At 35.5% G+C, this 27,151-nt stretch overlaps 3 protein-coding genes across 5 annotated transcripts in view; 1 reads left to right on the top strand and 2 right to left on the bottom strand.

The window, feature by feature from the left end:
- The window catches only part of LOC107665228 (bis(5'-nucleosyl)-tetraphosphatase [asymmetrical]-like), a 2,234-nt gene extending 1,411 nt beyond the window's left edge, over positions 1–823 (bottom strand). Inside the window, exon 1 of the mRNA XM_016456011.1 lies at positions 660–823. The gene's annotated coding sequence lies outside the window, so the exon portion shown is untranslated. The remainder of the gene's footprint in view (positions 1–659) is intronic.
- A 9,506-nt stretch (positions 824–10,329) lies between these two features.
- On the top strand, positions 10,330–24,220 carry LOC107665226 (rho-related BTB domain-containing protein 3-like). Of its 2 annotated transcripts, XM_016456008.1 has the most exons (12): positions 10,330–10,680; positions 11,782–12,022; positions 12,236–12,428; positions 13,406–13,563; positions 14,819–14,927; positions 17,050–17,436; positions 20,424–20,533; positions 20,706–20,808; positions 20,996–21,169; positions 22,139–22,305; positions 23,382–23,478; positions 24,087–24,220. In XM_016456008.1, coding segments are annotated over exons 1-12 (1,860 nt in total). In that variant the 5' UTR covers positions 10,330–10,678; the 3' UTR covers positions 24,206–24,220. The 2 variants fall into 2 exon arrangements, with proteins under 2 accessions (XP_016311494.1, XP_016311493.1); XM_016456007.1 differs by lacking the exon at positions 10,330–10,680 and having other exon boundaries at positions 11,691–12,022.
- On the bottom strand, positions 23,426–26,907 carry LOC107665229 (glutaredoxin-1-like). 2 transcript variants are annotated; one of them, XM_016456013.1, is made up of 3 exons: positions 26,418–26,907; positions 25,908–26,023; positions 23,426–23,499 (listed from the first exon to the last, which is right to left on the bottom strand). In XM_016456013.1, the coding sequence occupies exons 1-2, from the start codon at positions 26,619–26,621 to the stop codon at positions 25,910–25,912; spliced, it is 318 nt and encodes a 105-aa protein (XP_016311499.1). In that variant the 5' UTR covers positions 26,622–26,907; the 3' UTR covers positions 23,426–23,499; positions 25,908–25,909. The 2 variants fall into 2 exon arrangements, with proteins under 2 accessions (XP_016311499.1, XP_016311498.1); XM_016456012.1 differs by lacking the exon at positions 23,426–23,499 and adding an exon at positions 23,879–24,220.
- Between the last annotated feature and the right edge of the window lie 244 nt (positions 26,908–27,151).

Here is a 27,151-nt window from a genome sequence, read left to right as displayed (position 1 = left end):
ATATATATATTTAGAATAGAAAAATCCTATTTTGTATACAATTTTATATTATTACATTTGAATGTATTTTATTTTTTTACATTTTAAACTCTTTCTTAGTGTTTAAAGATGTGTTGCAATGTTTAAGAAGGCCTATGGTTTATATCATTTTGTACAAACATTATATAGAATATTTATTTGGAGAACGTTTTTATTATTATTATTATTACTATGCTTTCTAGAGATATCTGAACAGCTCATACACCATCATTTACCATGTGCTGAGTATTATTATTTGAATTGTAGAAACCCTGCTGAGAAAACCATCTTAAACCAGGCTAAGCTGGTCTTAGCAGGTCTGTTTGCTGGTTTTAAATTAGTTTCAAAGTCAACTTTACTGTCATTTTTAGCACATCGCATGACAATGGATGAAAAACGACTTCCCTCAGGAAACAACAGTATACTGTTTAGAAACACAACTTGCAAACCAGCTGGTTTAAGATGGTTTTCCCACAGGAAATGTCAACTACAAGTATCCTGAATGCGTTTTATGTCGTTTAAATACAAACTGTGTTGGAAACACTATTTAACGAAAATGGACTCGCTTATGTGTAACGTACTTCCTGCTTCGCAGGTTAGCACAATTCATTAGCCGCTTAAGATGAAATCATTTCACTTACATCTAGTCAGTAATGACTGAATGCTCCTTTTTATTTAGAACAGATGCGACATAACCTGGCACATACAAAAGCGAATGGCACATGGAAAAGTGCTCAGTATGCAGGCTGCTTTCTGTTTTGACGGCGCAGCTGCGTACCTGCTGCGCAAAGATGATGCTCAAGACTACGCAGTGTGAGTCGCTGTCTGATTGGCTCCCTCAGTGGTAATTTAAATAAGAGGAGTCTAGATACTTTGTTTGTTATAACCAGTGTTGGGCTAGTTACTCAAAGAATACTATATATTACTCATTACTAGTTTCTCCTTTCAAAAGTAATATTGTTACTTATTATTTTCTGGCAACAGTAATTATATTACACTTCTAATTACATAACTTTTTCTTCACGCCCCACAGAAATTGTAACTGTCAAAAGTAATATTGTTACTTATTACTTTCTGGCAACAGTAATTATATTACACTTCTAATTACATAACTTTTTCTTCACGCCCCACAGAAATTGTAACTATATCTTCCACATAAAATTCGTCTAGAATGTTACTAACAACATATTTCTGCCTCATCATTTGACCAAAATCCACACTGGATCGCAGTCAGAAGTTATTACAAACACTCAATAGTGATTGATAGTGACATTCAAGTAGAAGTGTTGTATTAATTGTCATGTGTTACTTGAAGCTAATTGTAATTTCTCCGTTATCCATATACGATTATATTTCATTATGTATTTTATCAAATCACAAGTTTGTAAGAAACTGTTTAATTTTCCAAAAATATTTTTTATTATAGTAATATAATCAGTGTTGGGGGTAACGCATACTGCAGAAGTTACAGAAGTTATTACAAACACTCAATAGTGATTGATAGTGACATTCAAGTAGAAGTGTTGTATTAATTGTCATGTGTTACTTGAAGCTAATTGTAATTTCTCCGTTATCCATATACGATTATATTTCATTATGTATTTTATCAAATCACAAGTTTGTAAGAAACTGTTTAATTTTCCAAAAATATTTTTTATTATAGTAATATAATCAGTGTTGGGGGTAACGCATTACAAGTACAAATATTAATATTGTAATGCATTACTTTTAAAAGTAACTTTCCCCAAAACTGAATATAATGTACCGCATGCTGATCGGAGGGATGTGGGTGGGATGTAATGCCAGAGTAAAGTAAAGCCACAACTTACACAACAGTGTTCAGATCATCTTTTTTTTCCTGACAAAATCAATACAATGCAATATTTCTATATTCCAAGCTTTCCTGCTGCACTGGGGACATCACATGCATGTGTGAGTCGTGAAAATTATGAAAATAAATCTAGGAATTATTTGATTGTTGGATTTTAAATCAGCGTGGTTGAGGCATCAAAAGTAACTAAGCTGTTTTATGGATGGTAACTAATATTATTACTGAAATCTTGTTAGTAGTTACACTACTAGTTATTGCAAAAAATAATATTATTACAGTAACTAAGTTACTAGTAACTAGTTACTGCCCAGCACTGGTTATAACAGATATAAAATGTTATTTGATGGGGAGGACTTGGAATGTAATAATGTATAAAAAAATTATTGTTTTGGAATAATATGATATTACGCGCAATCCTGGTGGATAGATGGGCAAAATACAATTATATGCAACTTTATAAAACTTCATTTTGATATCGGAGAAATGGCAGTGTAAAAATCTGTCAGTTAGTGGTTTATACATTAAACAAAGATCATGTGATCAAGATCCTGATCTGCGGGGCTGATAGGGCTGAACGCAGCAGCCGGTGGGCTTGAGATAACACGACACTCTGCAGACTAGAACAAACTTCAACCATACAGGACGCACGTTTCACAAGATACACAGCCAACAGGAGCAGGACAAGGTAAAACTGCTAACAATATTTGCTCAGCAATGTCTATGTTGATATGTAAATTTAAAAGGTTAATTAAAAAATTTAAATGATAGATTGAAAATATATTTTGATACATGTGTTAAATACTTAAGCATTTTGCCTTTAGTAAACGAATTTTATAACGTGACAGTGTTTGAGAAGACCTATCATAGCTATTTTAACTTATCATAATTGACTTTTTAGTATTATATTAGTAATTATTTTTTAAAATAGAAAATACTGTTTCATATACAATTATATTGTTACATTTTAATTCTGAATATTTTATACTATTTTTATTTCGTATGGTTTATATAATCCTATGCAAACACTGGCACAAGGAATTGTGCTAGCATGCAGGCAACTAGGCATATATATGAATTACTTCTTTCTGTTCTGCTTGAGGTTTATATAAATTTACAACAAATTATATATATATATATATATATATATATATATATACGTATATATGAAATAATATTTATATATATGTACAACAAATTATATATATATATATATATATATATATATATATATACGTATATATGAAATAATATACTTATTCTGACCTGTACTTATTAAAACATATAAAAGAATAAGTGACCATACTTAATTTTATTATATTTTAAATGATTAAAACTTAAAAACAAAATTCTTTGATATATACATTAAACCTAAAAGAAGATATTTTGAAGAACGTGGGTAACCAAACAGTTGCTGGTCCCCAATGACTTCCATATATGAAAACAAATACTATCAGTGAAGTCAATGGGGACCAGAAACTGTATGGTTACCAACATTCTTCAAACTATCTTCTTTTGTGTTCATCAGAAGAAAGAAATTCATACAGGCTTGGAACAACTCAAGGGTGGGTAAATGATGACAAATCTTTCATTTTTGGGTGAACGATCTCTTTAATGCCTACTGACATTGCTTACTTTCAAACAAACACCTGGTAAATTTTAAACTTAGAACAAGAACCAAGAACAGTGCATTTATGTAACTTGAATGGTATTCATATAACATTATATTTTCACAGAAAACGTAATTAAAACCTCACCACATCCATGGATAAAAACAAGCCTTCTCGTATGTATTTTATCGGCAAGAAAGAAGATTTCATTCAGGCTAAGAGGATGAATGTGACTCTGGATGGAAGAGACATTCTTATTATATATATCATCAAAGAACTTTCTATGCAATGGACCTGCAGTGTTACCCTGAGTAGCATGAAAAGCATCTTTACTTATTTTTCTGCACTAGAGGGAGACAAAGTAGAAGATTTAGCACTGAAATACAGTATTGCTGTTGAGGAACTGTGCCAAGTACAATTCCAGAGGCAAAAGCCCAGAATCAAAAAGGCTTTTGCTCGGGTCAGCTTAGTGCATATGGGTGCTAATGACACTTTCTTTTCTTTCAGATGTAGTTTGGAGCTCGGAGATATTGAGGTAAAGCCATATACGTTGAAGCAGATTCAGTGATCCATAGGCACACTTGACACACATTGTTACCTCTCATGTGAACTCTGATCCCATTTATTGTTTCATGCGCAGGAAATCAACAACAAGCTCTGTATTGTGTGCCCAAAACACAAGTATAAGATCACTCTGGCTGAAGGTGAGGGGTTATACAAGGCAACCAACCCCACAGAAAAAGTCCCTATTCCACAGTGGTATTCCAAAGGCATGAAGCAGAGAGTGCACAAAGTGACGGAAGTAGACGAAGACATCTTTGTGACGTTGTCCAACTGCCCTGGGTGGGTTGAGTCAGACTATTATCAGACTGAGAAGGGCAGGGCAGAACTGAGAAAAGCACAGGAATCGGAGGTTGGAGAAGAAGATGTGAACGCAGATGAAGACGTTTAGTCTGGCAGCAACAGTGAGACGAGAGCTTCAGGGATCCTAAGGGAACTGCATATATTAAGAGATTGATGATTTCAAATGAGTCAGTTTGCATGAATAAAACTGCGATTTGACATCATAAATCAAAATAATATCATAGCCCTTTTTTGTGTCAGTGCCAGGATCTCTACATTGCCATGATTCACCGTGATGCTCAATTTTGTTTTTTGCCAAAAGAAAATCTAAACTCTGCATTGAAAAAACAAACAACATTTAAAAAAAAAAAAAAAACGTACTTTTAAAATAAATGAGTATATATATACTAAATCAGTATTTTTATTCCCCAAAAAAGTATATGCAATATTTCTATATTCCAAGCTTTCCTGCTGCACTGGGGACATCACATGCATGTGTGAGTCGTGAAAATTATGAAAATAAATCTAGGAATTATTTGATTGTTGGATTTTAAATCAGCGTGGTTGAGGCATCAAACGTAACTAAGCTGTTTTATGGATGGTAACTAATATTATTACTGAAATCTTGTTAGTAGTTACACTACTAGTTATTGCAAAAAATAATATTATTACAGTAACTAAGTTACTAGTAACTAGTTACTGCCCAGCACTGGTTATAACAGATATAAAATGTAGTAGTCACATGTCACTTTTATGCATTTGGCAGATGGTTTTATCCAAAGCAACTTGTGCTGCATTGAAGGTATACATTTTTAAAAATTAGTTCATTTATTTCTTGGGAATGCTCTATTGTTTGAGCTACAGGAATGCAATAAATATAGAAAATAATAATAAGAGACATTCAGTAATTTGGTTTAAATTTGACAATGCACTTTTCTCATACTATTATATCTTTGGGTATAACAGAATTAGTACAATCTATTTTCAAGCAGTGAGCTCATATTGACATTGATATGTTTCCAATAACATGTTTAGTTTAGCATCAATTTTAATTCATTACCAAGTTGATTCTTGCACAAACATTTAACTTGGCATTCAATTATTATCTCATAGATGAAACATTCTCAAGAGAGACAGTGACCATCAAAAGAGTAAATGGAAAAGTGCCAGACATTAGACAGTCATGGCGTACATCATATTTCATTTTCAGATTATAAATAATTTGATTTGTTTGGCTCCTGCATGCCGAGGCGTCCTACACAATTACGTGAGGGTCATTGTTGGAATGGTTGTAAAATACAGTTTAGTTTGTATATGTTGTCTAATTGTCTTTTGTTGGCACCTAAAAATTGCCAGATTAGACAAAGCAGTGCTCAACTCCAGTCCTTCTCTGTTCAGAAATTTGGGGTTGGCATGACATTTAAAAATATATATTTTTAAAGAAGTCTCATGTTCATCATGGCTGCATTTATTTGATCAAAGAAATACTGTAAAAACTATTATTATACTTTAGAATAATTGTTTTATATTTGAATACATTATAAATGTCTTTACTGCCCGTTTTGATCAATTGAATGCATCCTTAAAAAGCATTAATTTCTTTAAAAAAAATACTGATCTGAAACTTTTGAACGGTATGCATTTATTAATTTTCTGAGTAGCCATTTAATAAGGTCCTGATCATTGGTTTTGATAAAGTATATTATCCCTTACATAACGTCTCACAATATTTGGATGATAATGCCATAGCATTCAGTGGTTTAACAAATTTATCCATGGAGCAGTGTGCTGAGTAAGTGAAATTTATCAAACGATCCAGAATTATTGATTATGAATCTACTTGGCTGAGAGCAGAATCTCTAACAGACTCATACAGTGTGTGCTTGTTTAACATAACCCTTGTTTATCTCTTACTCTTGGTAGAAAGGAAGGACAAGAAAAGACTTTGATAAGCATCTTGACTTAGTGTACAAACTAGATCTCCATGTATGCCTTCCCTTTCCACACTGCAGTTACGGACTCAACTAAAAAAAAAAAAAAGTCCCAAAGCTCAACAGTACAGTTATACGCTGTTGTCATATAATGGCTCTGAATGGACTGTTATTCTGTTCACAATGCGGAATAATGTGTGTGTCTTGTGTAAGATCAGGAGGTAGACTTTCCTGTAGAGTGGTTGTGATCTCTGGGCCAAGAATGAGGGGCACACGAGGGGCACGTGATTGTGCACTGGAGTAGAAATAAGATTCTGCTTGGCAGATGACCTACAGTAACCCATCCTGCCCTTTAAAAACAAATGTTCTGAATGGTACGCCAACCAAGCAGCCTTAAAATAGCATATACACCTCTCAGCAGTGCTTGTAAAAAGTGCCTGTTTTAGAATTTATTTCAGCTTGTTGACAAATAGAAATAGTTTCTTTTAGTTTATAGAACAAAAAGGACTGGCAGGATGAAACCTCAGATTAAACAGTCTTGAAAAAAAATATTGTTATTTAAAAAAAAATATATATATATGACCTAATTTGATGATGCTGAGTACAAAAACATCAATCAGCTTTGGAATACAGACCTAACGTTGGACTCTTTTTAAAGAAGACAATGAGCATTTTATTGTAGAAGTGAAATCATTTCAAAATATGAAAGTATCAAAAAGTTATAGAAGTTTAAATTTACTGTAAAGAATGCACTGTACAATTTTTATTTTATTTTATATAAAATATATATTTTTCATAACAGGTTTTGCACTAAAATTGCTATAAAATTAAAGCCTTATGTCTAAATAAGTTATATTCCAAATTTGAAGTTAATATAAAAAAATGTGAGGTTTTATTTAGGGCGTTATACCACAAACGGCCACCGGGGACACCCAAACTCCATTGAAATTTTTTCATGCATTTTTCTGTCACAAATGTCTACCTTCCTGTCAATATTACTTCTATCACTAAAATAACCAACTATCAAAGAATAGGGAATCTTGAGACTCAGACCTTTCCAACGATATGTATTTTGTCAAGATTATAAAAAGTTTTGATTGTAAAATACCATAATACATTTTGTAATATGACACTTGACACCGCCCACTTAGGGGGAGGAGACCGCCAAAAGATTTTAAAGTACCATTTCCATGATGGATTTCAAAATGGTTTTGACAGGAGGAATTTTGAGGTTTTAAGCTTTCAAATGATATCTAACTTAGGGTCATTACTAACATTTTTGATAGAGTAAAAAGGCAATAAATGATGTAATGGCTGCGGGCCCACCGGTGGGCTGGTGACACTTAACGCAACTGTATGTAGTTTTGTGTATTTTCATAACTTTGGAGCCAATTTCAGTTAAGTGAGTGGAATTCACTGTCGTAATTACGGTGGTTAACTGTACACATTGCTGCCATAAAGCAATCCGCATTTTACGCGGAATTTCGTATCCACTCAACAACAGACGTTTGTGGGGAAGCGTGATAAAGAAACATAACTCCATTTAATGAACTTCACATAAACAAAAGTTTTTAAATAAATAAGCTCTTTTTTCACAAAATCTGTAATTTTCTGTTGCTGTTTGTATAGTATTCTAACTTTTTTCTCTGAATTCTGAATTTACATCTTGCAATTCTGATTTTTTTTATGCCACAGAATTAAAAAAAAAGGAAACTGGGACTTTTTATCTCACAATTCTGACTTAATGCTTGCACTTGTGAATTTATATCTCACAATTCCGACTTAACGCAATTCTGAGAAAAACTTTTTTTTTTTTTTTTAAATGGTGAAATATAAACTCAGAATTGAAGGAAAAACTTGACTAAAGAATAAAAAGTCGCAATTACATTTTTTTTATTTTTTTAATCCTGTGGCAGAAACAAGCTTCCAAAGAATTCTAACCTTGAAATATTAGATTAGGCATAAAATAAAATCGCCTGAGAAATTGAACAAATTGTAATCTGGCTCAGAGGAAGACAGGAATCATGTCTTTGTGGCAGTTTTTCTGGTGATTAGAGGACAGTACAGGACTTGTTCACCTTACAAATGGCTGTCAAAAGCAAAATTGCTATGAAATGCACATCATATTTTGTGGGAAATTATGACATGATAGAGAAAAACAGACACTGCTTTTGGGAATCAGCACCCCAAAATTAGAAAGTACAAGTATTGGATTCCATTCAGCAAATGTTATGCAGGGCGGCGTAATGAGTGAATTCTGAAAGTTGAGAATATGGAAGTTGAGAATACTATATTTGAAGTAAATCCCACTAGGCCATATACAAAATAACAACACCTCTATACTCGTATTCAGTAATCTTCCTGAATATAATGATGAAAACTTTGCATTAGACGACGGTGGGTGTGGGATTATTAGACCTGTTATATGGATAAAAATTTTGTTATGGTAGAATTAAGATAATCCTTTCAGAAGCTCAGGACAGCATGACTGACGGAAATAAGGTGGAATGGGAGCTTTGATTCGCTGCAGCTCAGGAGAGTTTATGCTATTTTGGTGATCTCAGAGGAGGATCTGAAGGGTGCTGAGGCTTTTTGATGTCATATTGTGGCAAACAAGGCAAATTAAAATATACACAACACTTGGCTAATAATAGCATTAGAGCCTGTTTATGAATGGGATGCTGTGATAGAATTGGTTTGAGAACAAAGAATAATAACTAATTATTGCAGACGAAGAGGACAAAAAAACAAAACAGCTTTTATTCCTTGCATATTAGGTTATAGGGTCAAATGCTATTTTTAAATAGAATTTTCAGCATCAATACATTGCCTCAAGCAGATCCACTCTGAATTTACTACACCTTTGTACTACAACAGTGGCTCACTATAGGGGCTCACTGGGGGGCCTCAGTAAAGGAAAGATGTTTTAAAATATTAAAAAGAAAATAATTTAATTACTGCAAACAAACAAAAAAAAAAATTTCCCCATAATTCAGAGATACTCTTTTTTTTCTAAATGAATAGGCTGGTTGAGCTGCAATTTTACATCTACATATTATTTCATTTAATTATTATTAATTATATATACAAACATACACATAAATCTCGTTGTTTTAAAAAAAAAAGAAAAAATACTTATATTCAGCAAGGATGTATTAAATTGATGCACAGCTGTTTTCAACTTTGAATATAATATATTAAAAAATATTTCCAGCAAACCAGCATATTAGAATGATTTCTGGATCATGTGTCACTGAAGAATGGAGTGACCGCTGACAATTCAGCTTTGCATCACAAGAATACATTACATTTTAAACTATATTCAAATAGAAAACAGTTAACCGTTTGTAATAATATTTCACAATGTTACTGTTTTTACTGCATTTAAAAAAATAATAATAATGCAGCCTTGGTGAGACTTGGTGAGATTGAGACTAAAAAATCTATATATAATATAATATTAAATAATGCTCTATTAGCTTGGCAGACAGTCTGAAAGAAAACAGCAATCTACAGCTAAAGTAATACACAAATAAAGAGTCTAATCAGTGTTTATTTGTTTGTATCATGCAATAATTATCATGCAATTATTATAATTGTATCATGCCTATTATTACCACTGCAACCTAGAGGATCAGTGCATTGAAAGCCCAAAATATAGTGGTACTAATTGTATGGGTCAGTACATGCATCCCACTCACGTCATGCAGTGGTGTCAGCATGCAGCATGTCTAATTAGTGGTGCTTGTGAAAGCAAAGCATAGATATTGTTATCTCATACCCAAGGGCCTCGGGGTGCCCCCAGGGGCCCCTGCCAATTCTCTCTGGCGTGGCAATGGGCTCTTTTGACTTTGGCTAGGGTACTGAAGGACTGCATTTTTATTTGTTGGGAATAACTCTCTCATATCATGTATTAATGACTGAAAGTGCCATTGGTTTGAACAGACAAAGACAGCAGAGGCACAGCGCTAACACGAGCAGCCAGTGTGCGGTGTGGACAGCAAGTGTCCACGTCCGTCCTATCATTTGCTGAGTCAGGATGCACCCACTCGCGCTGCTCATTTTTGTTTTCCTTTATATTCTTATCTCATTGACCCATGAGCTTTGACGTTATGCTCAAGTGACGTCTGGTTTCAGGGCTCGGATTGTGCCATGCGTCCCGGGAAGCGCCGGATCCCTGTTCACGGTGGAGAATGAACTTCCTATAGCGCAGGATCCCCTTGATCGTTTCTGCCTGGATGTGTTTGTTTACAGACGGATCATTGCGCACCTGACACTCTTTCACTTTTCAAGCGCGTGTTTAATGAATGAACCGTTCGCTTTTTCATTCTGCTGAGGGATTGTACCGTGTCCGACCTTCATTGCGGAAAACAGCCGGATATTGATGTAAAAGCCCGCCGCTGAAATACGTGCTCCCCGAGCCTTGATCCAGCGGACGGTTGTTGATCATGTAAGTATGCATATGATTCTTGCTTTGCTATGACCGAAGCCCCAATAGCTCAAAATTGACAGTTATGCTACAGTACCATGACATAAAAATCAATACACTAACTGTTACTGGGCATTGACACATTGACATTTGCACATAAGCTGCGTGTTGCAATAAAATAATATAAACAACAATAATGATTATATATATATAATATGCATACATGCAAATATTGCACTATAGCTATAACATGCATTTGCATACAAAATAAGCTGTGTGCAATAGTAATAATTAGCACATAACTACAACAATCGTATCAAAATACATATACTGAGTTAAGAGTCCAAAGTGGCATCATATAATGCATTTGGTCTCTTAACTGTAAATGTCTTTGTATTTTGTCCTGGGCCCTGCATATGAAAACTGTCTTTCTACTCATAAAATAAATAAATAAATAAATCTATGTCATATTTTACCATAAAAATGTATTGTCTTACTTACTATATTTTACTATATTCCTACATTTTCAAATTAAATTATATATATTTTTTTTCATTTGCATTTTTAAATCATTATTTAACAGTATAATATATTTATTGCTTTTAATATATATATATATATATATATATATATATATATATATATATTATACACCAGTGAGGTAACTTACAGTAAACAGGTTTTTACTGTTATATATAGATTTGTCAGTTGTGGTTGTACACAGTAAAATACTGGTGCCTTTATAATTTTCACTGATAACTGACATAATGTTAATATACAAATCTACTTGAACTAACAAAAAACTGAACTGTGAAGGTAATTCATTGTTTTTACTTGCAAAACCCATACATTTGACAGTATTTTACAGTAAAATTACACATTATGAAGTGTTGAACCAGTTACAGTTCTTACTGTATATGGAAAAGTAACTTACAGTTAAGCAGTTAACAGGTTTTTAACTGCAGCATTTTTTTAAATTTTCATTTTAAAAATTACAAACATTTTTACAGAGCAGGGAGAGTTGAGGGCTTTGTGTAAATGCTGTGAGCTGTGATTGCTTATATAAAGACAACTGGTTGGATTGTAATTGTGAACCACTAAAGGCTTTTCTATGTCCCTCAGGTCTGTCCACATAGTGGCCCTGGGTAGCGAGTGTCCTGGGGGCGTCGGGCCTGGGGATGAGACGGCCGGCCCAGGACAGTTCCAAGGTGGCTTGTTGTGGAGTTACCTGGGCCACGGAGCTCGGGAATTGGATCCAAACTCGGTGACGCCATCAAGGCATCCCTTGAACCCTGCGTTTATGGAGTACCAGTCTAGAGTGTTTGGGGATGTCAGAGTGATGGTGCGGGATTGTCCTAGTTGGGTGAGTAACAGAGTGAATGAGAGAGGGAAGATGGGATTCAAAAGCAGGATTAGTGTTTCTGTAGGGAAGAGAGTTGTTTCCGCCTGATTGGAGGACTAAGACGAATTTAGCTACGGCAGTGATATTCATAAGCTGATTGGTGGAACAGATGCTGAGCTACTGAGATATGCCCTCTTAAACATCCCAGGTTAAAACCCTTCGTTTTAATCGCAGGACCTTTTGGATAGCGACTGGGCGAGCGTGCGGAGTGTTGTGGAGCAGGCCGACATTGTGGTCATTAAGTACTCGGTCAACGACAAACTGGCCTTTCAGCAGGTCCGAAACGTCTACGCCCCAAGACTTCGCCCTCTTCTTCGGCACTGGGGTGTTCCTGTGATTCTGGTAGCCGTGGGGGCGAGGCTAAATGGTGAGATGTGATTGGCTGTTTCTGTTTTGCATTTGTTTAGTGTTCACTTGAGGTATTTTTCTCTATTACGAAGTTTTAAAGAAAAATAAATGTCAGTCAGCCTTTTGTAGTGCAGACTTGGGAGATAATGGACTTAATGGAAACAACTGAACTAAACTCTGGTTAAAAATTGCCTGATGGTTTTGCTTATGGAATGTGTGCTTAAGTACTGTAAGCAGAGCAAATAATGTCAAGTACTAATGATAATTAGGATTATGCATCATTTAATCTTAATTACCTCATGTCAATCAAAGTATTAGACAGTAAAGTTTACTTTTAAACTTTCCTATAATGACTAAGAGCAACATTCACTTAAAGGGGTCATATGATGCTGCTAAAAAGAACATTATTTTGTGTAACACACACACACACACACACACACACACACACACACGTTGTTTTTATCCAGCTATCCCTGGTCTCTCATTCTGTCACTGCCACTCTCTCTCTCTGCCCGTCGCACACACACATACCGAGGTTTAAATTTACGCTGGTATAAACTTGAGCTGGCATGCTTTATTACATAATATAGACTCGGATTTTGTCGCTCCATATGTCTGCCTGTTGACATCTCTCTGAATGTTATGTACTCTCTGTCAGTACGAGTCGACATGTTTATGTGCTTTATTTGGCCCCTTGCTCTACAAATGTAATTTGTATTGTGCATCAGTAATACGTTTGCATAAAAGTTCCTTTAAAGAACATTTAACATCCATGGAACTTTTCCATTGCCCAAAAGGTTCTTTATAGTGGAAAAAGCTCTTTAGATTAATAAAATGTTGTTTACACTAAGAAAAATATGGTTCTGTTCACTGAACGGTTCTTTTGGGAACCCGAAATGGATCTTCTGTGGCATCACTGTGAAAAATGCTTTTGGAATCTTTATTTTGAAGAGTGGATCACATTTTTATTATGTTTCCCACTGTCATCCTGTACAGACGAAGGCCCGCCGTGCACATGTCCACTGTGTGCATCCGACTGGAGCAGCTGTGTGCCCCACAGTGAGGGGCTCCAGCTGTCCAGGGACCTGGGGGCCACTTACCTGGAGCTGCCATCTCTAAACAACTTTTTTGTGGGTCGTTACTTTGGCAGTGTGGTAAGTGTCTCTTTTTCTCTTAATCATTGTTTAAAAAGTCTCATTAGTATGCAGAAGAACTGTACTTGTGGTTTAGCGGTTCCGGGCTGGTAACCATAAGGTTGGTGGTTCAAACCCAGTGAGGGGTAATTTATAAACTCCATGCCTCAGGTGAAATATAAAACCCATCCATCACCACTGAGACCTTGAGCCCCAGTCGCTCCAGGGAGAGTGCAATAAGTGTACTATAAGTCATTTTGGATAAAAACTTCTGCTAAATGGCTAATTAGAATTGAGACTTTAAGAGCGTTTAAGCTCTCTTGACAGTATCTATCACATGTAATATGGAGACAGTAGTTTTCTCATTCTTAAGCTTAAACAATCAAAAAAACAAGTTTAAAGAAATGCTCTTAAAATGGATGTCTATGAGGCAAGGCACTCTGGAAAGAAGGGTTAAATCTGATGTAAACCTCAAAATATGCAGACAAAATATCCAATGTTGGTCGATAAATTTCCATAATTGGCAAATACCAGTGTAGTGTATCATGCATTCCTGCAATTTAATGCTACCAATTAAGATGTGCACAAAATCGCACAATTTAAAGAGCACTTACTTTACAGAATATTTTATGGAAGTCGTAAGAAACTGTACTTTAATATTATTTTTCATGATCACAGCTTAATTTTCATTATCTTGATATAACGAGCTGTTTTCTTGCCATCTCGACTTAATTTATTTCATGATCTTCACATAACAAAAAGTTTGTTTTCTTGTGATCTCATAGGACCCTTTATCCAACTCCTGTTGGGATCACTGTACTATTGCTGTTGACTAATACGATGTAAAATAAAAAATAAAATGAGAAAGGAAAATTGATGAGATTGTTTTGATTTAATAGAAGCTGTTTACACAATTCACTAAAAATATATGAAAACAGAAAATGTACATTATCCATTGACAAAGCTGTTTGTGGTTTTGAACCTCACTGGGCAGAATGCTTTTATTAATCAGCCAATCTTGCCCCATTTACTTCTTTTGCAAGTGCATAACTGTAACTGTTTTTTTGTTGTAAAAATGTGCAAAAAATGTAAAATAAAACAACAACAACCAATTGTTGTCCCTTTAAAGGTGCTGCCCCATTGACAAGCTGTTCAAAGACACAATTTTGACACATTTTTTCTAAATAGCCGCAGATATTCCACCATATTTGGTGTTGCTGTGATTTGTGGTGTATTTGGATGTTATTTACACACTTGCCTTTGAATCTTCATACAGCTGGAATACTTCATGATTCAGTGTCTGAAGCAGAAAGCCAAAGAACGGCCAGACAAACGGCGGGGTCACAGGTTTAACGAGCCCCGCCCCCCTCATTTGGACCAGCCAGGTTAGTGGCTGATGAGATTTCCCTTCATTATTATGTAAATGATGTGTCTAGTGTTTGTATTTGAAGGAGATTCACAAAAAGATACTCATGCATCTTTCGACTTTTCCGTTTCCCTTCAAAACCTGTCTAATTTGGGCGAATCTCACTAATAACTACTTGCAATTTGCCAGGCATTTTATCTTAATCTCTGCAAAGCACTCGGGCACAAATATGCACAAAATGGCAATATTAATCAGTAACTGAGTCAATGGACTCGTCTGCCATTTAGATAAAAGGATTGACTGCTAAAGGCTAGAAGGATTCTGTGCAAGATGAGCACTGCTATGAGCAATGACACTTAGAACGAGAAGCCAAAGCTTTCTGTAGTTTGTTGGTGTGGCTCCAGCACCACTTAGGCTCTTTTTATAGAGCACAGCCCATAAAATATGAAGGGTATTGAATACTGGGAAACCGTTGGTGTGGCCTCAAATTAATGGTTATGGAGTGCATAATGCACAGCAGTAATATATGAAAAATGTGCCTATAATACAGACGTGATGAATAATCAACATCTGTTTGTGTATTTCTTTTTAACGCCTGGCGTTAATGTGGCCTTCCCATAATCCTCCTCGTTGGTGATTTGCTTTCACGTCACTTTTCTCATTGCTCCCGTCTTATTACCGTATCCCTTACTCATCCCATCTCCTCTGCTTTGCTTGTCTCATCATTCTCTTTCTCCATATTGTTTCCTTCACACTAAAAAATTCCTTACCCATCATCCTCCTCTGCTTAGCTCACCTTATTTCTCCCTTTCTCTTACCCATTTCTTTTATCGTCCTCTCCCTCACATCCTTTTGTACTTCCAGAAGTTCTTTAGCATTCCCTACAGAAAACAATAATCACAGATTAGATCTTTTTAATATCACAGTTGTTTCTCCTAGAGAACATCGAAATGAAATAGATCAGCTGTCAGCAATATTGAACACCTGCAAGGATGCATACTTTGAAAATACACTGGAAATAGAGTTTTAGCATAATTGTTTCAACATACTATGATTTGGGATTATTTTGAGAATATTTGAGTGTAAGGAAGTAAAACTTTAATTTCTAACTAAATTCAAAGAGCACTGGAAATTATATGGCATCCAAACATTTTATTTTATATTTTTTTACAAGAAATTAATAATTGTATTCAGCAAGAATACATTTAATTGATCAAAAGTGTCAATAAAACATTTATAATGTTTTTTTTTCAAATAAATGTTATTTCAAAAAATGCTGTTCTTTTGAACTTTCATTGATCAAAGAATCCTGAAAACAATGTATCACCGTTTCCGCAAATATATTAAGAGGCACTGCTGTTTTCAACATTGATAATAATAAGAAATGTTTCTAATGTCCATATAAATGTCTCAAATCAGCAGATTAGAGTGATATCTGAAGGATAATGTGACACTGAAGACTGGAGTAATTGCTTTTGAAAATTCAGATTTGCCATCACATGAATAAATTACAATTTAAAATATATTAAAATAGAAAACTACTATGTACCTACATCAAAAAATAAGTACAATGTACTTATTGTGTTCATATTGTATTGCAAAACACTTTTGCTGCTATTGAGGTGGGATATGGGTAAAGTTAGGGACAGGTTTGGTGGTTTGGGTAGGTTTAAGGGTGGGTTAACAGTGTAATTATAAATGTAATTACAGAAATTAATTACAGATGTAATTACATGCAGGCATTTTTAAATTATAAGTACAATGTAAAAACATGTATGTATTCAATAAGTGCATTGTACCAAATGATTACTTTAAATGTAAGTACATAGTAGTTAAGGCCACTTAATATAAAATGGGACCCAGTTTTCTTTAAATTGTAATAATATTTTACATTATTACTGGTTTTACTGGTTATTACAAAGTTTGAACTCACACAGTATTTCTCTTCATTTGATATCTCTGTATTCTTACTCCATGTCAATATTAATTGTCTCATTTTTAGGTATTTTAGAAGACATTTCAGCTCCGAAGTAGATACTTGAATGAAATATAACTCAGACCCACATTTAGTCTCCTGAGCTACGAAAGAGCAACATCTGAGCAATAAAGCTGTCCTATAACATCCCGTCCATGTCTTTCAGCGCGTCTTCCCCCGGTGAGAGTGGAGGAGTCCACCTTCTCTCAGGACTTGCAGTGGCTCCTCGAACGCGGCGTTCAGTTTGCTGATGTGGCATTCTACGCTGGGGACTCTGGGAAGGAGCTGGGCTGGGCGCACGCGTCCGTTCTGTGTGCCGTCAGCCCATACTTCAGACAGCTGCTGGTGGGACGGCAGGCCTGGGAAAGACCTGTTTCACGCTGCACGTGCAGGGACAGAGACGGCCCCCACTCACTTTTGTCCACCTGGGATGGAGGCATAGATGATCTACTCAGAGCAGACGGACACCCTCCTGGACACCTCTCACGGCTGATTGTGAAGGACCCACTACTCTGTTTATGCCTGTGGGAGACGTTAATGTTTCTTTACAGAGGTGAGAGAGAATGTGCGCTGCTTGCAATATTGCGGCTGATGTTGTTCAGGGCAACTGCTGTTGGATAAAGGGCACAATATATTGACGTTTATGGCTTTTTCTTTCCATAAGAAAGAAAAATCACAGATGAGATCTTAGTAACTCAGTGGTTTCTTTTAGACAAAAATTACATTAAATATAGAGAGCAAATGGAGAATTTTCTTGAAAAAAAAGAAAGATGCTAATAATCATAAAACATTTGTAATATTTACAATTTTTTTTTTAATATTTGTTATTATATATATACTATATATATATATATATATATATATATATATTCTCTTGAGCTGTGTAAAAAGATGCTAATAATCATATAACAAATGTAATATTTTAAATACATTTAAATATTTAGTTTTATTTTATTTACTGATAACCTAATTCTCCTGAGCTATGAAAAAAAGACACTGCAATTATATAAAAAAATGTATATTTTAAATATTTAGTTTTATTTTATTTACTGAGAACCTAGTAAAAGCTAGTAATCATATAAAATATTCTAAATATGTTTTATTTATTTTATTTTATCTTATTTATTTTTTTACTGAGAATCCAATTCTCCTGAGTTATGAAAGAGCAAATTCTAGAGCTTCTTTTATTGCTGGTGTGCCAGCAGCATTTCTTTTTCCATGAAGAATCCTGTCACAACCGTAAATATGAAGCGAGATTAGCATTATTGAAGGAAACGGTTTGAAAATGTGTCCTCAGTTCTGCTGGTTTAGGCGACTCAATTGAGTTACGGTTGAAATGTTTCTCTCCCATTCACTGCCTTATCTCTTCAGCTCTGCAATTGTGTTTTCTTTTGTGTTTAAAATGAAGGATTTTTATAGGACGGTTTCATAATTAAAATGGCCTTAGTCTGGAGGCTGTTTGTTTGTGTCTAGGCCTGGGTGATTTATGGTTCTCTACACGTGCATGTATGACGGCAGTCCACTCTATGAGACCCTGGAGCTGTGGGGCTGATTACCATGCTTGGGAGGACAGAGAGATCTGTGTATGTGTGTGTGTGTGTGTGTGTGTGAGACTGTATATGCATATGAGGCAACATAAGAGAGAAAAACCAGAAGATATGATGTACAACATTTGTGCCTCTGTAACACATCTTTAATTTATGGTTATAAAGTGCTGAATCTCACAAAACGTCTCAGTAACGTCATGTTATATTTTACCCCAAAATCAAATGAAAAGAATTAAAGAATTATGTTTTGCTAAAATAAAATGTTGACTGTTTTTGGACCAGTAAGATTTTTTGCATTGTGGCATTATTTTCATGACAATTAAGTACATTTTCCTCCCAAATTCTCATCACTGCAAGTAAGTAAATAAATAAAAAAATAATATTTTGCCCCCCCCAAAAAATAAAATGAAATAAAATAAAAATGTTTTGCTTAAATAAACCATTGACTGTTTTTGGAACTTGGAACTCTCCCTAATCCTCATTACCATAATACAATACAATACAAACAAAATTAATGAAAAAACAAACAAACAAACAAACATTTTCTCCTTAAAATCAAAAGAAAAATAATGTTTTGCTTAAATAAAAGGTTGGCTGTTTTTGGGCCATTAAATACTTTTTTTTTTTTTTAAGCATTTATCTAAGAAATTCTCTTTATGCTTTACCATAATGCAATAAATAAATGGTTATCATTTAAATCGTAAAATATTTGAATTTTATCATAGTATTTGTTAAACTGCCTTCATTTTATGCTGATTTAAAATCAATTGTATTATAGTAATTTACAATACAAAATCTAACGACAGTCACCACCACTGAGAATAATGGGAATAACAAAATAACAAAAAATAAAGCATCCAGAAGCATTAAGGTAATAAGGATTGCGCTCTGTAATTTTTTGTTTGTATTGGCAGCTATATGGCAAACCACACAATACAATTATTGCATATAATAATACTGACTCCTAGTGGTGTGAAAGCAGCATCACGCAACAGCAAACTTTTTCAGTTACTGATGCTGTTGTAGAAATGCGCTATTCAAATCAGCCATGTTTAATTTATTCTGTGAGCTTAACATTCCTTATATTAAGGGGGTTACCAAGACAAAGCAAGTAGATTTAGCTGGTCATGTGATCTCAACATGGCAGCTGCCATGAGGTAACATGCTCCATGTAAATTGGAACAGCTTTTTTAAGGCCTAACATGTACTTCTAATTTAATAAACATTTTTTAATGAGGGAAAAACATAAATGTCATGAACATAATGTCACAGAGCATTTTCTTTATGCAAACAATACATTTATTTTGATTTTGGGGTGAAGTGTGTCATGGACATGTTTTCGTAACATTCACCCAAGTACACAATTGTGATTCTATGCTTGTATTAGCCTGCCACAACATTCCTCACAAGTCAGGAGTATTACATCCCGTTCTCCATTCTTTGGGAACTCTGATGCAGAATGGAGGCTGGTAGGATGGGCATGCATCTCAATCAGGTGTTCAGTCGGGGCTTTAACAGTCCAGGAAACAGGAATGGATATTACAGACTCATTTATCAGAGTGAGGCCATGCTCAGAAGGTGAGAAGGTGAGGCCCATACTGATGAGATCCTCCCACCCCGCTGCTGATATATAGTGTGATTTTTCCAGAGGCCATTTTCCTACCGTGAGCCAAGGGCAGTCGTTACATTAACGTAAATGATGCACGGAAACTCATTGTGCGTGGTTCTTTCGGATCAAATCCCGCTCGGTTTGTGTCTAGACAGATTTATGAATGAGGCCGAGTTAATATTAAACCAGCTGAACTGTGACGGATGAACATTTTTATGTGACAGAACAGTGGAAACTATGTCTTTACTATGAAATAACACCAGCTAAATATTATTTTCTTAGCTGCCACCAAGAAAGCTTGATTCTTGAGGAAAACAGCTGTTCTACCACATTATTTGTGGCTTTTTGTGTCCTGGTATAGTTCATGTTCATATTTTTTCGCAGGGGCCTGGGAATGGGAATACTTGGAGGAAGCCATTGCTGAAAAACTGAAGAACCCTTTGGCCGTGGCCCAGCTGATGGACAGGATACGCTCATTCGTTGGGAGAGAAAAGGTATCCCTCTGACAGACAGGTGGTGCTCTGATTATAGAACCGAACTGTGCAAAGGTTTTTTTTTTTTAATGATTTGCATGGCTGACCTGATTTCTCAATTATAAATGCTCACAGTTAACAGTATTCATCGCCTCAGATTGTGCACTGCAGTGTTGATTCGTTCTGGTTGCAGGCCCCCAGGGACACACCCACACCTCGCTCTCAACAAGGTCCTTTGACACTAGGAAGCCTCTTCAATTCCCCTCTATACTCTGATGTCATCTTCATGGTGCAAGGCAAGAGTCAATGCTAACCCTGCATGTGCATGACCATGTACACACACAGGCACACACAATGATGCATTGATTCAGAGTGCTCAAAGGTGGAAAGTACAAGGGAAGGGCTTGTGTTTAAGTCAGAGCTCCTCTGTAATGCTTGACCCCATGGGTGTGTTTAAGAGGTCAGCTGTGCGTCTGCTTTCAGGAAGCGTGCTGCCAGCGCACAGAGCCGTACTTGTGGCCCGCTGTGATGTTATGGCTGCCATGTTCAGTGGGAAGTACGCAGAGGCACGAAGTCGTGTGGTGCCAATCCATGGAGTCTCATCCGATACCTTTCTAGCTTTCCTGGAGTACCTCTACACTGACACCTGCTGTCCAGGTGAGAGTGTGGTTTTCAAGGCTTTTAAAGCAGGGGTGTCCAAACCTATCCACCAGAGTTTAACCCTTTTTTCAAAATGTCTTTTTTTCTTCTTCTTTGGAACAACATGAAGATGTGTAATTGATGACAGGGATTTAATTTTTGGGCAAACTATCCCTTTAAATGCTCTTATAAAATAGATAGTTCTGGTCCCGGATGCTGATTGGTCAATAAAGTGTTTCAGATGTTCTAATACACTATGTTATCAGTAGTAACAGTATTCATGGGTGAACTATCCCTTTAATTAATTTGCTTCATAAAATAGTGTTTTACTGAAAACTTACATAACTGTTCAAAAGTTTGGGGTCAGTAAGATTTTTAAATGCTGTATTTAGTTGATGAAAAAAATACAGTAAAAACAGTAATATTGTGAAATAGTATTACAATTTAAAATAACTGCTTTCTATTTTAATATATTTTATCATTTATTCCTGTGATGGCAAAGCAGCAATTACTCCAGTCTTCAGTGTCACATGATCCTTCAGAAATCATTCTAATATACTGATTTGCTGCTCAAGAAACTATTTCAGTTCTTAATTTTTTTTCTTATTAGGTAATAATATTAATATTTACAATATGAAGTGAGAATGAAGGGGTTCTTCTGTGCGTTGTGCCAAACAATGGCCTTTTATATTCACTGTATAGTGCAACATAATCCAGATGTTTCAATCATAATGACATGTAGTGATTCAGGTCGTATTTATCATTAAACAATGAAGGAAGTATGGTTTAGTATGTCAGATTGCTTCACTCATCTGTCAATCAATGTGATGGATGCTTTGCCTTTCATATTGAAGACAATAAACAATGCTGTTGAGAGAAAAGATGCAAATAAAGACTGAGCTTGATTGGCAGTGGGTGAATATGAACTGAGGTTGATGGAGGGGAAAACAGGAGGTGATTGACAGTGCTGTGTGTCTGTGTGTTCAGCCAGTGTGCTGCAGGCCATGGCCGTGCTCGTCTGCGCAGAGATGTACCAAGTGAAACGGCTGCAGCACCTGTGTGAGGTGTGTGTTTGCGCGTATCTTCAGAGTATGCCCAGTCGAGAGCTAGCGTCTATGGGCATCAGCGTGATTCGCTTACTGAAGAAAGCAAAGGTGAGTCTTTACACCTCTATGTCAGCAGGGGTGTGTTTAATGACTTTTTGTTTGATGAAGGTTTATTTCCTTTGCTTTGAGTGCTTTGGACCCATAATATCACAATAGAACACTGCCAACAGTTAAAATATATATACCCCATATTGCCTATTTTAAAAAAATATATAGTATGTGAACCAGTATGCAAAGATATATTTTTCAAACTGTAATATACACTACTGTTCAAACATTTGGGGTTGGTAAGATTTAAATTATAATTTTTTTTTAAAGAAGCCACTTGTGCTGACCAATGAATTAAATTCAGGTCACTTGTGCTGACCTGAATTAAATTGATCAAAAATACTGTAAAAATAGTAATATTGGGAAATATTATTACAATTTAATATAACTGTTTTCTATTTTAATATATTTTAAAATATTCCTTTGATGGCAACGCAGATTTTCAGCAGCCATTACTCCAGTCTTCAGAAATCATACAAATATGTTGATTTGCTACTCAATAAATATTTTTTATTATTATCAATGTTGAAAACAGCTTAATATTTTTGATGGAAACTGTGATTCATTTTTTTTTCAGGATTCTTTGATGAATAGAAAGTTCAAAAGATTATTGTTAATAATTATTGTTATTGTAGTATTATTTATACACTATCGTTTTTATTAATATTTTTAATTAGCTGTTATCTTTATGTTTTGTTTTTATTTGAATTTTAGTTTAAGTTTTATTCATTTTACGTAGTTTTGTCATTTTTATGCGTTTTTTTGTGCTTTTAGGTAGCTGCCAAAGCAATTTCTTTTTTTTTCATCTATAATTTATATATTTTTCAAGTACTGAAAATAATTTTTGATAGTTTTAGTAAAAAAAATAAGAGCATTGTATACTACACATTTGATCAACTGTATTAAATCATAGGGTTTTTCCATGCATACCAAACATTTGCTTTCAAAATTGCTAAAAATAGTATAAGTACAGTAGTATACTATCCCGAAAATGCCATCTGTGATACTTCCAACATGTTTATTATTAGTCTCTAACATTCTATCTGGTCTCATGTTCACTCTCTCTCTCGTCACAGTGTCACAACGCTGACCAGCTATATGTCTGGCTCCTCCATTTCATTGCCAATAACTACCTGATCTTCAGCCACAAGCCTGACTTCCTGGAGCTATCAGGTGAGAAGTCCACTTGACCACCTGGAAAGCATGTTCAAGCACATTAAATCACATGCACACACATAATCGTCTCTAACTGTGACAAAAGCCTGTTCCCAACACCCTGAGAGCACTTCTAACAGCTGGTGCTGCACATAAGCCCATGCAAATCACTACCGGCTTCTGTCAAAGCTTTATTCTGAAACACTGAGAGCAAATGTAAGGTCACTTTTGAAATGAATGAATCATCATTACACCTAATTAGCACATCCTGCCCTACCACACGCAGTTGGAGAATAAATAAAAGAGTGTCATCTCATGAATTGTGTATTTGTGAGTCAATGATTGGAACGAGCAAACCGTGACAGGAAAAATATTTATTTTTCATCAAGCTCCCTTCAGGTTTTTTTAAGATCTAATCTAAGATCTTCTAATTTCTTTTCTTTTTTAAAATACACTCAATGAGAAACACATATAAGAGACAATTACATTATTTTCAGCCAATATTTCAATTGAAGAACAAGATAAAAAAAAATCTGGTGGATGGATATAATGCTTTGTTTAAATGCACTGGCATTCAGCAGGAGGGAATGTTGTAACAATATTTCCCGATGATGCTTTTTTGACAGACGAGGAGCGCGAGCAGGTGGAGCGACTGCGCTGGCCCTCCAGAGGTTACCTACAGGAGCTCAGCGAGTACCAGCAACGCAGGCGGCAGATCCGCAAGTCTCGCTGCAGCATCATGTGACCCCTTCTTGACGCCCTGCGGACCGGAAGGGAGGGCGAAAAACAGAGGATGCAAATTGGAGATTTATTTAAATACAGGATGAAAGAGACCTTTGTTTGACCTCTGGGTTGACAGTGGATTCTGATGTACTGTATTCACACGAACATTGACCTCTGACCCTGTGATATTAAGCAGACAGCTGTGAATTCTCACTGGTGGATCCTATGCGCCAGTACTCTTCTATGTGGATAATACTATACGAACAATTACGCCTGATTGGTGCAATAAATTTCCTCTGCGATGGATTAACCCCAAAGTATTAAACAGGGTAGGGTCGATCTTATACTCTCTCCAGAGACTGATGTCACTCTCATGGTCAGCCATGTTTTGTCATGGTGAGATTTCTTTCTTTCTGAATTCAGTGGTTACTCCGGCAATATGACTTGAATAAATTTAAAATATTTATTTTTTCCCCCATGAGATTAATTTGATGCAACTATTTTTGTAACATGTACATCTGAGATTTTTATTTCAACTAATAACGTACAAAGTACGCATCCAGCATGTGGATCGTCTCTTAGTGAAGTTGGTATGGTCGACGTAGAGCCGATTCTGGCTGTCTTTAGTCTAATCCAGTTATGTTGACCCTCATCTCATGCTGAATAAAGACATTTTAGAAGGATGTGTGTTTGTTCTGAGGGTCTGTGGCTTAAAACTAAACCATACAAAGGCATGCAATAGCATACTATTGTTTGAAACATTTATCATTACATAATGCCTACTGTTTAACCATACATACTGCACAGTATTTAATTAGTAAGCTAGTATTTCATTCAATTAAATTTTAGGGGCATCATCTTTGTGTGAAAATGCTGTACCTTTGGCAGTCCAATCAACTGAGTACAGTAAAAGATGTTAAAATTCACAGATTATTCATTACACTGAAAATGGACGGTCGAGCACATATTGCATCAGGATGCATGTTTGCTCTGAGAGTCTTTGGCTTAAATCGAAACCTGTGGTTCTCAAGGGGTGGGTCGTGACCCAAAAATGAATCACAAGTCTGTTCTACTATGGTCGTTGATGGTGGGAAAAGCAATGATACTGCAGATGAAAACTATGTGGGGTAACAGACAACATGAGCCAAACATGGTTATTATAGTTAAGTGAAATTGTGTTACTTGAAATACAAATTTTTTTTTTTTTTTATCAAATATAAAAAATTTCAACTAGTCGCCAAAGCAACATTTCTCATTTTAATGTTGTTAACCTTGTTTAACTAAAATAACTAAAGCATTGAAATAAAGTCTACAGTACATAGGCATATAAAAAACCCAAAAGCTAATAAAAGTGACAAATAACTAAAATGAAAAAAAAAAAAATGTCCAAATATATATATATATATATATAAAAAAAAAAGAAAATTTTTTCAGTGATACTAAAATAACACTGGAGCCAGATTGCATTTAAATTGTAGGTCAAATATGGTTTGTGCTGACCAAAATATGTTTTGTGGAATGAATTACTGGCTGCCGAGAGAAAAGGCCGTTTTTAAAAACATTTTATGGATATTTTTGTGTACGATACACAATTTTGGGTTGGTGGCCACTTGATGTCTAATGTAAAATCTGGGCCCTGAAGCTACACCAGTTTAGAACCACTGGTGTAATGATGTTGTATATTTTGTTTTTAATATATTATGAAGAAGGACTGTGAAGTATACCTTCACTGCAGAGATCCGATTGCCTGCAACATGCCTTCCAGTTTTCCAGAACGGTCCAGACTGTCGACGTCACTTCCTCCTCCAACACACTGTTCCCCTATGAAGACCCGAGGAACCTGCAAAGAATACATGGAGAATACATGGATGTAAATAAATGGAATAAATTAAATGAAAAAAAGCATATGATTAAACATTTGCAATGGGCAGGGTCAAAGCTGCTGGTCAAAATACTGGTGACTCAGCATTTGTGTGAATATGCGGCTAAAAACAATCTCGTCATATTTGCCACCATAATAATAAACTATGGGACTGAAAATTCACTCAGAAGAAGATTAAAAATCTTTCATTTTAAGTTCATACATAGTTGCATTTTAGACTCTATATTTCGAATTAAAGTAACTGTGATTGTGTGACGTAATGACTGACGGTCTGGCCTAATATAACAAAACATTTTATATATATAATAATACTATAATAATAGATATAATACACCATTGTCAAAGTACTCACGGTGCGGGCGCCTGTGATCTGTTGAAGACAGTCTTGTATGCTGCCCATGTCACTGCGTCCGCTGATGTCAATCAAATCCAAGTGTCCACTTTTCAATTTATACTTCGACAAAACATCCTTAGCGAGTATGCAGTAAGGACAGGTCGGCTTCAAGAACACAACTACTTTGTCACCCTTAATTTGCGCTTTAACAAATTCTGCCATTGTTCTTGACGTAACAAGCACAGCTGTCCACGACTCCGGAGTAGTCGCAACGAAACCGTTCTTTTCCGGGCTTGTGAGTAGTGTAGTTTCCGTCGGTTTACACCCTTCAAAAGTGAGGCGGGATTAAAACCACACCTCGGTAAAATACAAAATGGGTTGGGGCCCTATTGGTGTTTATGAACGAACTTGGGTTTTCGAACAAATCTTTTTAAGGTACTGAATCGTTCTCTTTGACCCTTGTTCACGGTTGTCTCTTGTGTGACAGCGTTCTTGACTTCAAAGTCTGACGATGGTCAAACCAATAGGATTCGAGTGTGGACCGTGAGAGCGTATTTCATTGGTTGGGTTTATGAACCGATACGCCCCCTTCACTGTGAACAGGTTTTTGGAGCCGGACCGGCACTTAACGAGACTTGTGTAAAAAAAATAAAAAATAAAATACTCATACACAATAAAATACATTAAAGGGGTCATATGATGTTGCTAAAAAGAATATTATTTCTTTGGAGTGTTACAAGCTCTTGGTGCAT

Source organism: Sinocyclocheilus anshuiensis, unplaced genomic scaffold (genome assembly GCF_001515605.1).
Source record: "Sinocyclocheilus anshuiensis isolate Anshui unplaced genomic scaffold, SAMN03320099.WGS_v1.1 scaffold587, whole genome shotgun sequence".
NCBI lineage: Eukaryota > Metazoa > Chordata > Actinopteri > Cypriniformes > Cyprinidae > Sinocyclocheilus > Sinocyclocheilus anshuiensis.
Note: the sequence above shows the minus strand (reverse complement) of the source record. Positions and strands in the feature narration are given on the sequence as shown.